This window comes from Denticeps clupeoides, chromosome 8, assembly GCF_900700375.1.
Source record: "Denticeps clupeoides chromosome 8, fDenClu1.1, whole genome shotgun sequence".
NCBI classification, from domain to species: domain Eukaryota; kingdom Metazoa; phylum Chordata; class Actinopteri; order Clupeiformes; family Denticipitidae; genus Denticeps; species Denticeps clupeoides.
Genome location: NC_041714.1, coordinates 651790 through 665713, shown reverse-complemented (window position 1 = coordinate 665713; position 13924 = coordinate 651790). Strand labels below are relative to the sequence as shown.

At 41.8% G+C, this 13924-nt stretch overlaps 1 protein-coding gene and 1 long non-coding RNA gene across 2 annotated transcripts in view; one reads left to right on the top strand and one right to left on the bottom strand.

Annotated features, from left to right (window-relative positions):
* Positions 1-7855: 7855 nt before the first annotated feature.
* On the bottom strand, positions 7856-10798 carry LOC114796060 (uncharacterized). Its single transcript, XR_003750591.1, has 3 exons — positions 10661-10798; positions 10010-10110; positions 7856-9444 (listed from the first exon to the last, which is right to left on the bottom strand). It is a non-coding gene; the product is annotated as an uncharacterized LOC114796060 (long non-coding RNA).
* Positions 10799-11375: 577 nt separating this feature from the next.
* Positions 11376-13924, top strand: part of lrpprc (leucine-rich pentatricopeptide repeat containing) — a 42274-nt gene continuing 39725 nt past the window's right edge. Inside the window, exons 1-6 of the mRNA XM_028989391.1 lie at positions 11376-11565; positions 12190-12398; positions 12849-12971; positions 13058-13179; positions 13560-13618; positions 13708-13794. Of these exons, the coding sequence (XP_028845224.1) occupies positions 11411-11565; positions 12190-12398; positions 12849-12971; positions 13058-13179; positions 13560-13618; positions 13708-13794 (755 nt within the window). The 5' untranslated portion in view covers positions 11376-11410. The remainder of the gene's footprint in view (positions 11566-12189; positions 12399-12848; positions 12972-13057; positions 13180-13559; positions 13619-13707; positions 13795-13924) is intronic.

Sequence of the window (13924 nt, the reverse complement as noted above, 5' to 3'; positions counted from 1 at the left end):
CATCTCATCTCACACCCCTGGGGCTCTGTGTGAAATGCGGTGACTGTGCATCCATAAACTCAACCCCTGGGGAAACACAGACTTCTAACTGATAAGTGCCAAGTGGGGGCGGGGAGGGGGTGGCGGTGGGTGGGTGTGTGTGTGTGTGTGTGTGTGTGTGTGTGTGGGGGGGGGGGGGTTAGTGAGTCGGGGTGCTGATTCTGTCAGGGGCATCTTCAGCCGAGCGAGATGGCATCATCTCAGACTACCACGACGTAATCTGAGCCGACACGCCTGATATTACCAATCGCCACCAATCACAGAGCAGTGTTAGGACACAGGATCAGCATCTCCACTGTTTCTTCCAGTTCTATACAATTGGTTGTTACCTGGAAACAATAGTACATACAATACAATTTTACAACCCCTCCACCAACACATTTCACTCTCAGTTGGATTATTAATTGTGTAATTATGATCCTTGTATTGTATGTTTGTATGTGACAAATAAAATTTGAATTTGAATCTTGACTTTCTTTATTACTGTCAACACTTGCCTCATTTAAAGATTTTAAAGACAGTTAACCACTTTCTTTCAACCAGGGCTGCAGAACCGCAGAGTCAACATTCAAGATGGACCATGGTTTTTGATAACTACACAAATTCAAATACCTCATACATTTTTGATCACTACACAAATTCAGATACCTCATTAATTAATTACCCCATTAAATTAATGTGAATGTTAACAGACACATTTGTATGGTACATGGGTGTCTGTTTTAGAATCTATGAGTTCTTCTAATCCCTGTAAATGAACCACTAGACTATGTGGTAACATAGTGGGGTAAGATACTAGTGGGTAAGATACTTGCCTATGAACCAGAAGACCCAGGTTCAGATCCCATCTACTACTACTGTGTCCCTGAGCAAGACACTTAACCCTGAGATGCTCCAGGGGAACTGACCCTGTAACAACAGATTGTATGTCGCTTTATGACCCTCGATCCCCAGGCAAGGCTTTTTAAAACCCTGGTGATTCAAGCTCTGCAAATAATAACTGAAAACTGCCCTAAAACAAAGAGTGTCAGCTAGTTAATGCAAAATTTAAGTATTGTAGAATCTAAGGTCATTGACCCTTTGACACTTAAGGTATCAGCGGTTAAGGAAGCAGCCCTGTTATCAAAAGGTTGCCGGTTTGTATCCCGACTCGCCAAGGTGCCACTGAGCAAAGCAGTGTCCCCACACAGTGCTCATTTGGGGCCTGTCATCGCTGCCCACTGCTCACAAGGGTGATTTGTTAAAAGCAGAGGACACATTTCATTGTGTGCACCATAGGTTGTACTGCAGTGTTTCTCAAAGACAATCAATTCACTTTCACTCACTTATCTCACTGTACAAACCTGGATGGCTTTTTATTCACATTAACCATTGGTAAAAACCCCTGCATTGTTGTCATTGACCAGCACCAGAACAGAGTAATTCCCAAATATTTATTGAATATGACACTGTCCAGGAGAAACCAGGCAGCACTGGACAAGACATCAGCGCTAATGATGGAGGACAGAAAGCATGTTGCTAGGGGCTAAAGGATGAGATGAGAAAAGGTCAGGTCAGATCTTGCTCCTCACCTTCTGTTGGTGTTGTCAGGATTTTACATGAAAGGAAGACTAAATCTGTACCCAAAAAGCAGAGAGAGTGAGAAAAAGAATACAAAAGGACAGATTCACAAATGTCAGGTACCTCAGGGCCACAGGGGTCACTGAGAGGTGCTGAACCCTTGAGATAAAGTGTTTAAGCGTAAACAGAGTAGGAAGACAAGGGGTTGGTGTATAGGCCTATTTAATTTAATTCACTGGTTTTGCAAAAATATTAATAAGAATCGTTTTTGTCATTGTGATACATTACAGCACAGCACACAATGACACAATGAATGGTGACACCCTTGTTGGCAGCCATGAAAGGTGCCTGGGGAGCAGTGCGTGGGGACGGTACCTTGATCAAGGTGATTTCAGTTTATGGTTTGGGATTTGAACCCACAACCATTCGGTTACGAGTCTGATTCTTTACCCGCTAGGCCACCACTGCCCATTACATTCAGAAATGGTCTATTAATTTCTTTATTACTGTAGGTAATTGTATGTCATACGAATAATTTGAACTGTTGACTTTGATGTTTTCATCAGGTACAAAGTTAAAAAAAGTGCTTTGGTAGGAATGAGAATCTGTATCTGTGATCTGCACTTCCCTCACTCATCTTTTATGTTGTGTTTCCCTTCATTTCATATGCATGACAGAATTCTCACTTCCTGCAGCCCTCCTACTGTCCTACTAAAGACTTGTTAGTAATCAACTCGATTACTGCATTACGATAATGCATGGTGTGAAAAGCCGGAGGTCAAAATTAGCATAGAGAGTTTTGGGTGTAGGGAGGGGGGTCACGTGGCCTAGTGGTTAAGGAAGCGGCCCTGTAATCAGAAGGTTGCAGGTTCGAATCCTAGTCCGCCAAGGTGCCACTCAGCAGTCATTGAGCAAAGCACCGTCTCCACACACTGCTCCCTGGGTGCCTGTCATGGCTGCCCACTGCTCACTAAGGTGATGGGTTAAAAGGAGAGGACACATTTCGTTGTGTGCACCGTGTGCTGTGCTGCACTCTACACAGACACCTGAAGCACTCAATTCATTTTGTGACAATGAAAAAGTACACACCATATCAAAATCATGTGTTCATCTTTGAGAGAAATACAATCTCTCAGATTGATAACACTCAAAATTATCTGAAAAATATATTTAATACTTAATATTAAGTATTGCCAGCAGTTTGCATATTTTCATATTATTTATACATTTCCCACTTTAACATATTCATGTTGGACCTACTGCAAACTGTTATTTTATTTATGAATAATAGACTGTGCATAATCGTAAATGTGCACACTGCATTCTGCCTGTGATAGTGCAGCTTTATGTATGCATTATATATGTGGTTTGGTGGGTCATTGTCAGTGTGTTGATTCCCGACAAAAAACGTCTGAGTCGTCAATATTCATGAACCAGGTTGCCATTATATCATAAAGCAGGTCTACTGAGAAACAGAAAACATTTTCCTTATGATTAGATTCTCTCACAAAATATAATAAAATGCATTTCTGTTGATAAGTGTTTATATGTTATACATAACCCATTTTGAACATTCAAGAACAAACCCTGATAATAGTATAATTGTTTTGCAAGTTATTACCTTTTTTGTTAAGAAATTTATATCATTAAAGTGTTTCCATACAAAATATTTTCCTGGGATTCTAAATGCAATAATTACAACCGTAAAATGACTCCTCTTATTTTCTCCAAGAGCGAAGATAAATTTAACACTTTTGCCTGGATAAAGCTTTCCTAACCTCTTGTGTCATCTGCCTTCTGCTCCAACCCATGTGCTGTCACACCTGTTCTACCTCAACCTTATCCACCTCTAACGTGGCACTTCTCCAAAGGTTCTTGAAATAACATAAAATGTTTATTGTAGTCCCAATAAATCTAAATTCATCCCTTGTGACATCCCTTCAGCAACCTGCGCAGTGTGCCCATTGCATTCTTAATACCTGGAGGTATTTTGAAATAATATTAACAACATTATTTAATCAAAAACCTTTTATTCAGAATAATATGTTATGAGTATACTGAGGACGTGGATTTTAACATTTTACTACAAAAATCACTTTTAGTTGCAAGATTACATTTGGGAAAACAGGCATGGAGGCTAAAAACAGACCTGAGAATTAAAGCAAACAAATCAAAGCTGTAGACACATCTGCAGACACACTGCTTTGGACTCTCATTCAATTCGCACAATGTCACTAGGATAGCATTCTTTCACCTTAGAAATATTGCGAAAATAAGAAATATAATTTCCATGCATGATGCAGAAAAGTTGGTCCATGCATTTATTACATCAAGGTTAGATTACTGCAATGCATTACTGTCTGGATGCTCTAGTAGGTGCATGAGTAAACTCCAGCTAGTACAGAATGCTGCAGCCAGAGTTCTAACTAGAACTAGGAAATTTGACCACATCACCCCAGTCTTACAATCACTGCACTGGTTACCCATCAAATTTAGGATTGACTACAAAATCCTACTTTTGACCTATAAAGCTCTAAATGGTCTCGCTCTGCAATACCTGAGTGAATTTTTGGTTCTTTACGAACCACCACACACCCTTCTATCAATGGGTGTGGGGTCACTACTGGTACCAAAAGTACAGAAGGTCACAGCTGGGAGCAGATCCTTCTCCTATAGAGCACCGCAGTTGTGGATCGGCTTGCCTGTCAGTGTCCGGGACTCAGACACAGTCTCAGTGTTTAAATCCAATCTCAAAACCTATCTGTTTTCTCTGGCTTTTTGTTAAAATCCTAGACCCTCATTTCACTTCACTTTGACGCAGTGTCAATTATAAAGTCCAGTTTATCACAGAGTCCCCCTGTTAGACACTGTCAGGATTGCCTGCAGCTGGGCTCCACACCTGACTCCAATCCTGACGCCCCATAAATGCCAGAGACTTCTGCCCCTTTGAGATCTCCGGCATTTTCGTGAACTTGACATTGTAACCGTGTAGGTGTTAGTATTTTCAGTTCTGGCAATCGCCACACGCCTGCGGGTTTGTTTGTGTTGTTCCCCTTTATTTCCCGTTTTTGGCCACCGTGCCATTCTTTCTTTGTGTTTATTGCTTATTATAAAATAAAAACCCCTTCCCAGTATGTCAGACCTCTGTGCTTCCTTCCCCTGTAAGTCCGTAGTCGTGACAGACACAGACAAAGTTAAATTCACCCTAGTTAGGCTGTCCTAGTTAGGGTACCGGGCCACTTTAGCACCATACTACTATACTACTATCACCACATATTTCAGTATCGGTCGTACAGTGCAACCGTCTGCCGCTGCTTCTGTTTGTTTTTCTCCGAGACACGGAATCAAGCACCCAGACTACAGGCAGACCCCAGTGAAGAGACCTGCAAATAAATCCTAGTTCCTGACAACTGCTAAACAAGGACATACCATGAAACAAACCAGAGGGTCACCACAGCCACCACCACCATTACAACTACAGCTATAGGGATCTTCAAATGGACCAGTAACATCATTATGGACACGTAATCTAGACCATGACACTGACTACATCCTGGACTTCTCCAACCCTACAACTGTAGGACTTATTATTATATCATCCCCAACCCTGCACTGACACCATTTGCAGGCTCACTCTACCCTGGAAGGGGGTCCCTCTCTGTATCACTCCTTCCCAAGGTTTCTTTCTTTCTTTTTTTTTTGTGTGGAGTTTTTCCTTGTGTGCAGAAGGGTCAAGTGTGGGGGTGTCAACTGTAGGGCCTGTCAAAGCCCATTGAGACATACTGTATGTGATTTTGGGCTATATAAGAATTAAATGTTGTTGTTGTTGTTGTTATCTATCAGAATCTGAATTTAACTTAAATAGAAAAGATAGCGGTGAGTACGTAAAGTATTCAGACCCCATTACATTTTTAATTCTTTGTTATATTGCAACCATTTGCTAAAATATTTAAATCATTTTTTTTCTTCATTAATGTACACACAGCAAAACAAAGAAAATTATTAACAAAGAAAAACGGAAATATCACATAGTCCTAAGTATTCAGACCCTTTGCTGTGACACTCATATATTTAACTTTCCATTACTTCTGGTGATCCTGGAGATGAGTCCAGCTGTGTTTTGTACTGGATTGGACTTGATTAGGAAAGCCACACCCCTGTCTATATAAGACCGTACAGCTCACAGTGCATGTCAGAGCAAATGAGAATCATGTGGTCAAAGGCATGACCAGAACACTTCCTAGAGCTGACCATCTGGTCAAACTGAGCTATCAGGAGAGAGATAAAGAAGGACCCAAACATCATTGTGGCTGAGCACCAACATTTGCCATCCAACCTGGAAGGGATCTGCAAGGAGGAATGGCAGAGGATCCCAAAATCCAGGTGTGAAAAAAGACTGGCTGTATTAGATTAAAATGGTCCTTCTACTAAATACTAAGTAAATTAATAATTAGTATCAAGTGATAGTTGTTTTTCTTTGTTAATAAATCTGCAAATAATAAAAATTAAACATATGTGTGCGTACATTTAATGAAAGAAAATGTGAACTTAAAATATTTTAGCAAATGGCTGCAATATAACAGAGTGAAAAATTTTATGGGGTCTGAATACTTTCTGTAGCCACTGTAGATTTGCACCACAGACATGCAGCAAGGAAAGGAGGAAATGTACAGTTTATTTCAGTTTAATGTAGTCATAATTACATGTTTGCTTACCTTGGATGGAAATCCCTGAACCAATTCTTAACTGTTTAAATAACAAATTGATATTATTCCCCACTTACTGTTGTGATGCCATGGGACTGTCACAGCAGGTGCCCATGGACCTGATTAGGGAGTCCCATTCCATTGCATATGGCACCTATTGGGCTTAATGGATTGGGACTTCATAAAACCAGAGTGCAGCCGGCAGACCACTGCTGCGACATTCCAGTGGATTCTGTTACATACTTTATGTCTGTTTTCAGTTCCCGGGTTTGTTTTTGTTTGTTTCCTTTGTTTTTGCCCTTGTACCATTTTCATTATTATTAATAAATAATTGTTCCCAGTATGTCCCGTTTCTGCACTTCATTCCCCATCAGCCTGCGGACATGACAACTGTATTGGCATAATGTATTTAACAGACCCTAATTTTGAGGAGTTACATGTTAAGCATAAGGCCAATGTTTTTCAGTCCCAATCCTGAAGAATATCATACTTAGAAGTTTTCAGTTAAACCTATACATCTTACAACATGACACATTTATTTCAAGGCAACAAATGTAAATTTAATTGGTTTGGAGTGAAACCATTTGCAGGGAACCCCTTTAGGTGCACTATAAATTGTGTTGTATGTTACAGTCAGTGTAAGATTTGCATATACATATATACAGATACTGGGTTGATCAAAGAAACCACATAAAGAAATTCATTAATTCAAAAATGTTCCTTAGAAATGTACTTGAGAGTAGAATAAAGTAGAAAGAGTTGGTCACTCAGAAGAGAGAGAAAGAGAGTGCCTTTATGTCCACATGTTCTCCATGCCGTTCTCCCATAGCTATAAGGGGAGTAGGAAAAAAGTTTGATGTAAATAACATCACGCTCACGTAATACTATGTGTTTGTGCCTCATTCGTGTCTCAACTGAGTTTTATTGCCCCAGATGTGGTCCATATTACTGTGCTTCACCAAAATGTGTTGAAACATCCATTAGAGGGATATCTCTAAAGATGTCTCATGCCTCAAAGACTTGGCATATGAGGGTTGAGGCTGAGTTAAGTGTGTGTGTGTGTTAATGCTGGACTGCCTCTCAGAGACACACTGAATGTGTGTGAGGTCAGGTACAGAGGCAGGCGTGAGTCAGATGATCAGGTGATTATCTTATCATCCAGCCTGCGGCTTGGTAACACTTCAGCGCGCTTTGCATGGCCGAGGATGACAAACAGTTGGGACAAAAACCATGTGTCCAGGCTGTAGAGAAGAAGATTGTGTGTGTGTGTGTATGTGAGTTTAAATATATCAATCCCCCAGCTCCCTTCACGCCTCACTAGGCCAATGGAGCAGCACGCTGGGCTTCCTTTCTTCCTCCCAGAGTGTGATGGGTGCAGACGGGGCTGCGGTTCGCAGCGGAAGAGTGCAGATCATAATAACAGTATAATGATTGTAGTAATGACACACGTATCACTCCAACTGTCACACCCATTCCCCTTCACAGAGGGACCGTCATCGGCACGGCCCACGTCTCGCCGGCTGCAGAGGGATTCGGACCAAATCCACACACACAGTGACACAGAGCAAGCGGTGCAGGACTTACTCTGGTTTTATTTTCATGACCTCAAGAAGCAAAACACAGCAAAAAGCGGTGAAAATGGTGAGATGTGAGATATTTTGTGACAGGATGAATTTTGTGACAGGATGTGTCATAAGACATATCAAATAACCAAGAACGCACATGCCTTCTCACACACACTCGAACTCACTCCGGGTGTCATGGCTGTGTTTGGAGGGGTGCTCTCTTGTCACCCTCATCTGTGACACCTCTGCTCAGCAGGGGATGGAGTGAAACAACACCCCCAACACTGGGGACAGGCCACCGCTGCCATCACTTTCACACATCCTGATGCAGTCAGACATGCAGCGGTCCCACAGGGGACTTCCATTCTGTCTTCATCCTCTGCTCTCCCTGTCCCCTCCACCCAGTGCAGCGACAGAGAGGTAGATCCTGTCATGTCACCTGCTTGTCGCCATTGACCAAGACTTGCCTGATGGAGAAAAGAGAACGAGGGATGAGTTAGTGTGTGTGTGTGTGTGTGTGTGTGTGTGTGAGTAGACGAGGGGAGGGGTTCAAGATGGAAAGATGTATCAGGGAAGTCGTCCCAATATAACAAACATCTGCTAGCGTGTAGGGACCACACCTGGACATCAAATCTGTCAACACATACTTTAGGTCACTTAGAGGGTATTGCTCCATATACCTGTTTTTAGCACATTTCACAGTGTGGTACACACGGGTGAAAATCTCTGGACTCAGATACCCATCTTTGTTTATTTGAATCAAGGGCTGAGCCTGCCAAGGCTTTCAATTAGATGAAACTACAAATATTAGATTAATAATTGAGGCACGCCATGAATAATTGACCATTTACACAAATGCATTCATGCTGTGGAAAAATAGAATGCCCCTCTCCGTGGGTTTGTTTTGTGAAGAAGAGAAAAGGTGCAGTACGAAGCTGAAAAGACAGGGGCCTTGCTGGGTGTCGCACCTCACCACACCTCCTACATAATTCAGCAGCCCATGGATCTCTCGCGGGCTAAACCTCCTACTTTTAGCTCACATGCCGGCTGAAGAGCCCCTTCGAATCCCGCGCTGGATTACCATACATCTCCCTGGGTCATTAACCTGCTCTGTTGCACTGCAGGGGGAGGGATAAGGGTCACATGCCTGGGAATCAATTCTTTAAGAGGATGTGAAAACAGAGACCTGAACACAAGTTCAAAAGAGACAGAACACACCAAATTAAACAGAATGGCAGGGTCATGATCTGACCAAAAATAGAATTATTAAGACCACCTTTAATATGGATTTCATATTAAAGGGCTCCTTACAGAAAATGACTTCAACTTGGGGTAACATGACTGTGGTGTAAGTCTGGAGAGGAAGTAGGGTGGCAGTAGCCTAGCGGGTAACACACTCACCTATGAACCAGAAGACCCAGGTTTAAACCCCACTTCCTACCATTGTGTCCATTTACTACTGATTGGGTGTCTGATAAGGGTGTCTGATAAATGCCGAAAATGTAATTTCTTTTGATTTTGTTTAGGGACAAGATCATGTGTAGACTTTCTCCACCTCAAACGTATTCTGAATTCTGGCAATTAAGGAAATATTAAGCAGTCCAAATGAAGCCTGCCTATTTATTTATAATGAATGGGGCTGTGGTTGGAATAGGAGCAGTAGTGAGAGACTAGTGACTAATGATCTAGACAAACGTTTCTGCTTATTCTGTTATGAAGGTACATTGAAGGGCTTAATAAAGAATAAATGCGACACAAAAGTACATGCAGAAAAGTTAAATGAAATTACCATGGACATTATAATGCCATTAAATACAAATTATTTTTATATTATTATTAATATTATTACTGTTAAATTATAATAAAAAAAATAAATAAAACACAGAAAAACCAGTAGAAAAATATATAATGAATTAAAATATAAAAAATTGATCACTGAATTAATAATTACATAAGTAAATCACTTTAAATTGCCATAAATGTTTTCACTTTTCTCAGTATTAAGATTGTCAGCATCACATTCTGAGTATAGTTTTTAGCTTTATTCTAAACCTGAATTTAAAATATTATATGAAAATAAAACTAAATCTTCAAAGCAAACTAAAACTAGGCAATATTTCAAATGACAGTGAAAGATACTTTATGCTTTTCCAGAGTATTGGGAGTGACAGCCTTCCCTTCCAGCAGCCACCCTCCCACCAAGGCATTATGGGGGCCGACCAGGCCACCTTGATGGACAGCTGCAAAGACATAAAGGACAGGTTCAGCAGGAGAGGACATGCCTGGCAGGCAGTGCATACTCACTGTCACCTGTTTGCTAGTTACTGCCGTTCAGCGTGGCAAGTGGCAACCAAGCTGTATGTGTCTGTCTGTGTGTGTGTGTGTGTGTGTGTGTGTGTGTGTGTGTGTGTGTTTGTGTGCCTGAGATGGCTGTCACCATGAAAAAGCCAAGCGGCATGGCACACGTCACCCACATTTGAACCTCCTGGCTCTGACACGCAGCGACCCACCAGGCATCAGTCAGGACCTGACAACACCCCGGCTGCATGACCTTTTCCAAACTCGACCCCTTACTGGTGCCAATTTGACTCTCACTACAGTCCCATAAGCCAACTCTCCCTAACAGGCGCACGGGGAGTACTTGTAGAAAGACAAAATGTCTGGATAAAGAAACTCATTTGTCCAAGGACTCTAAACTTTAGTTATATTAAAGGGAGTTTTAAGAGAATTTTAAAACAGGAAGTTGATTTTTTGCAAAACGCATTGACTTAATCGTAGACTTATACTTACAATATAAAATGTAGCGCTAAGTTGTGCTGGGCGTGACTTCCTGTACGCAGACCTACTTAGTAAGACATCACTTTATTGTACAGAGTCACAGCGCCACCACTCGACCGCTAAGCAGAAAACCGCCTGGACGAATAGCGCCAAAGGGCTCCGCATGACCCCCAGACATTCCTTGAATAGCCGAGGCTTAATCATACAGAAACAAAACAGCGGTTAATTGGTTTTAATTGCATGCGGCAGAATTTTGTTTCGTTCTAATGATTTCTTTGTAGTTTTGAATCCAATGTGTCCAAAGTTTACAGAAGTCAATAAGGCGTGATTATAATTTTACTTTGATTGCGCATGGCACTAATTGTATTTTGTTAGGAAAGACATAAAAGACACCTACAATTTGGGACAAAGATTCTTAATTAGAAAGATAATGCAGGCGCCCATGAGAGAGCAACTAGCGCTAATTAAAACTACACTGAATTGATGTTTGGTGTCTTAGTCCTGAACGTTGGAAAAACTACCTACGCATCTGAGCAATATGAAAGGTTAAGCAAAATGAACTGCTTAAACAGCTTCTTATGCAAAGAATCTGAATTAATCGACATGTTGAAATAACGACAAGCCTGCGGCTTAGCACACACGCGATAAAAGTGGCCAGTAAGTAACAGCGCACCCCTGCATTCAGCATAATGGTCTCGCCCAGCGCGCTCTGACCTTTCACGTGGTGCGGACGTCCTTCCGTCCTCTCAATTCGGGTTAAACATGGCTGCGCTCTTGAGATCAGCGAGGGTGCTGAGGTTTTCACCTTCCCCCCTGCTTTACGTTCCCGGCGCGGCGAAGTATGGTCCGCCGCGTAGCGGGCTGTACTGCGGAGCGGTCGGCGCCAGAGCGATCAGAGTTTCAGCCCGGGTGCACAGGTATCTTCTCCCCGGCGTGAGGAGCCATGCCTGACCGCCAGCACGCAGTTGTCATTGACGCCGCTGTTCGCTGGTTTCTGCATTGTAGTGATCGCTTTTTAATTGAAACGTAACATGTCAGTAGTTGAAAGTGCCATTTTAGGGGCATTGTCAACTGGGATGCTCACGTGGGGTGGCCTGTTTGCTGTAATTGTAGTACTGTAAATTGATACTGTAATATATGTCTACAAGCATATAATCATATTTCTTATGGAGGAGTCTGTATTATTATGTAGTCTTCTCAGCGCTAAACAATCTGACCTCAACCATGAAATCATTTTAATAAAAGCTCCTGGCACCCCAGAGGTCAACAAACGCTTCCCTAAACCAGCCAACTCACAAATGAATGAAATATTTCTGCTGCATTCTTAGATGAGTGGACTCTTTAAATGAATAAATGTATTGAGTTATCAGTGTTTATTGGGAACCATGTTATGGGTCAACGTCAAGGTTTCTTGAGGGTTTTGTAAGATGGACTCACCTCAAGATTTTAAATGACTTTTCTCATTTCTCAAATTATTTCAGTGGGGCATTCACTCTTACTTTAATGTTGATGAGTGAAATTGACATTTCTGTGTCACTCAGGTTAGCATGGCCATGTGCATCGCTCCGTCAGTATGGTGTCGCCCCACAACAGCAGGGAGTGTCAAAAGACGAGGCCAGCATTGGGCTCCGGACCAAGCAAGCTCAGCAGTTTGACTGGGCCCTGGCCAAGCTGGATAGCTCAGTCCGCAGAACTGGTCGTGTAACCAAAACTCTCTTGCTGCGTATCTTTCATGACATCTGCCGCACAGGTATGAGCCTCACGTAAACTCAACTGAAACTCGTTGTGTTTATAGACTTTTAAATTGTCTAGAATTGACTTTTAAAATATGTTGCTTGTAAGTATGCTCTAAAATCGTATGAGTACCTGAGAACAAACTTAATTGGGTGATATGGAAATTAAACATGAGACACTCATCTGATTTTGATCTACCCCCCCCCTTCTCCGTCTATTTAATTTTTGATAGGGTGATCTTTATTTTACTAGCATTGTAAATATCTAAATATATCTAAATGGCTTATATGCTGTTTTATGTTTTTGGTCCAGTGAAGAATATAAAATATAAAAACTTTAATCAACATGTGCACACACAAAAATATCAACACTGTATGTGTATTATTAGGAAAATGAGCATGGCTTTCAATCAGTTTTTCATTTGTGTGTAACATGATTAAATGGCTGTTCCTACTCTCTGCCCCAGGTTACCCGAGCGGCAATCAGGCCCTGCTGCTGCTGCGCAGTTGTGGATCCCTGCTGCCAGAGATGCCCCTGGCAGAGCGCACAGAGCTGGCCCACCGTATCTGGGATAAGCTGCAGGAGCTGGGTATGAGCATCAGTGGGCATGAGCTTCTTCACCCTCTTCCGGTCTTGTGCGATAACTTTAGTGCATTTCTTTCTTTTTTTTTTTAGGTGCCTCGTATGATGCCAGCCATTACAATGCATTGCTGAAGGTCTACCTTCAGAACGAGCACAAGTTTTCTCCCACTGACTTCCTGGCCAAAATGGAAGAAGCCAGTGTACCAGCTAACAGAGTAGGCATTTACATTTACATTTACACTTACAGCATTTATCAGACACCCTTATCCAGAGCGACTTACAATCAGTATTTACAGGGACAGTCTCCCTGGAGCAACTTAGGGTTAAGTGTCTTGCTCAGGGACACAATGGTAGTAAGTGGGATTTGAACCCAGGTCTTCTGGTTCATAGGCGAGTGTGTTACCCACTAGGCTACTACCACCCTGGTAGCATTTAGTATGATCTCTTCTGTTTATATGAAATACTTCCTGGTTGGTCCAGAATTGTGTGTGTGTGTATGTATACACCCACTCACACACACACATAGATAGATAGGATCTTGATGTGCAATAATATGACCAAAAAGTTAGTCCTTGAACAGTCTGTTATTTCTCAGGTGACTTACCAGCGACTGATTGCAGCCTATTGCCAGGAGGGTGACATTGAAGGTGCCAGGTGAGACACTATGAATATCACTAATATCTTGTTGTTGTTTTTTTGTGCACATCAATGTGAATATTATTGTACTGTGTGTTTCTTCTCAGTAAAATCCTGGGCTTTATGAAGAGTAAAGACCTGCCAATCACAGAGGCGGTTTTTAACTCGCTGGTGTCTGGCCATGCCCATGCAGGGTGAGTGAGCCTACTACGTACGGCTGTGTAATATGGCACAAAGTTTATATTGCAATATAAATTTAACCATAGATGGTATATATTGTGATATATAGTTTGATAAGTACATTTAACTTTTTGAAAGGTTAAC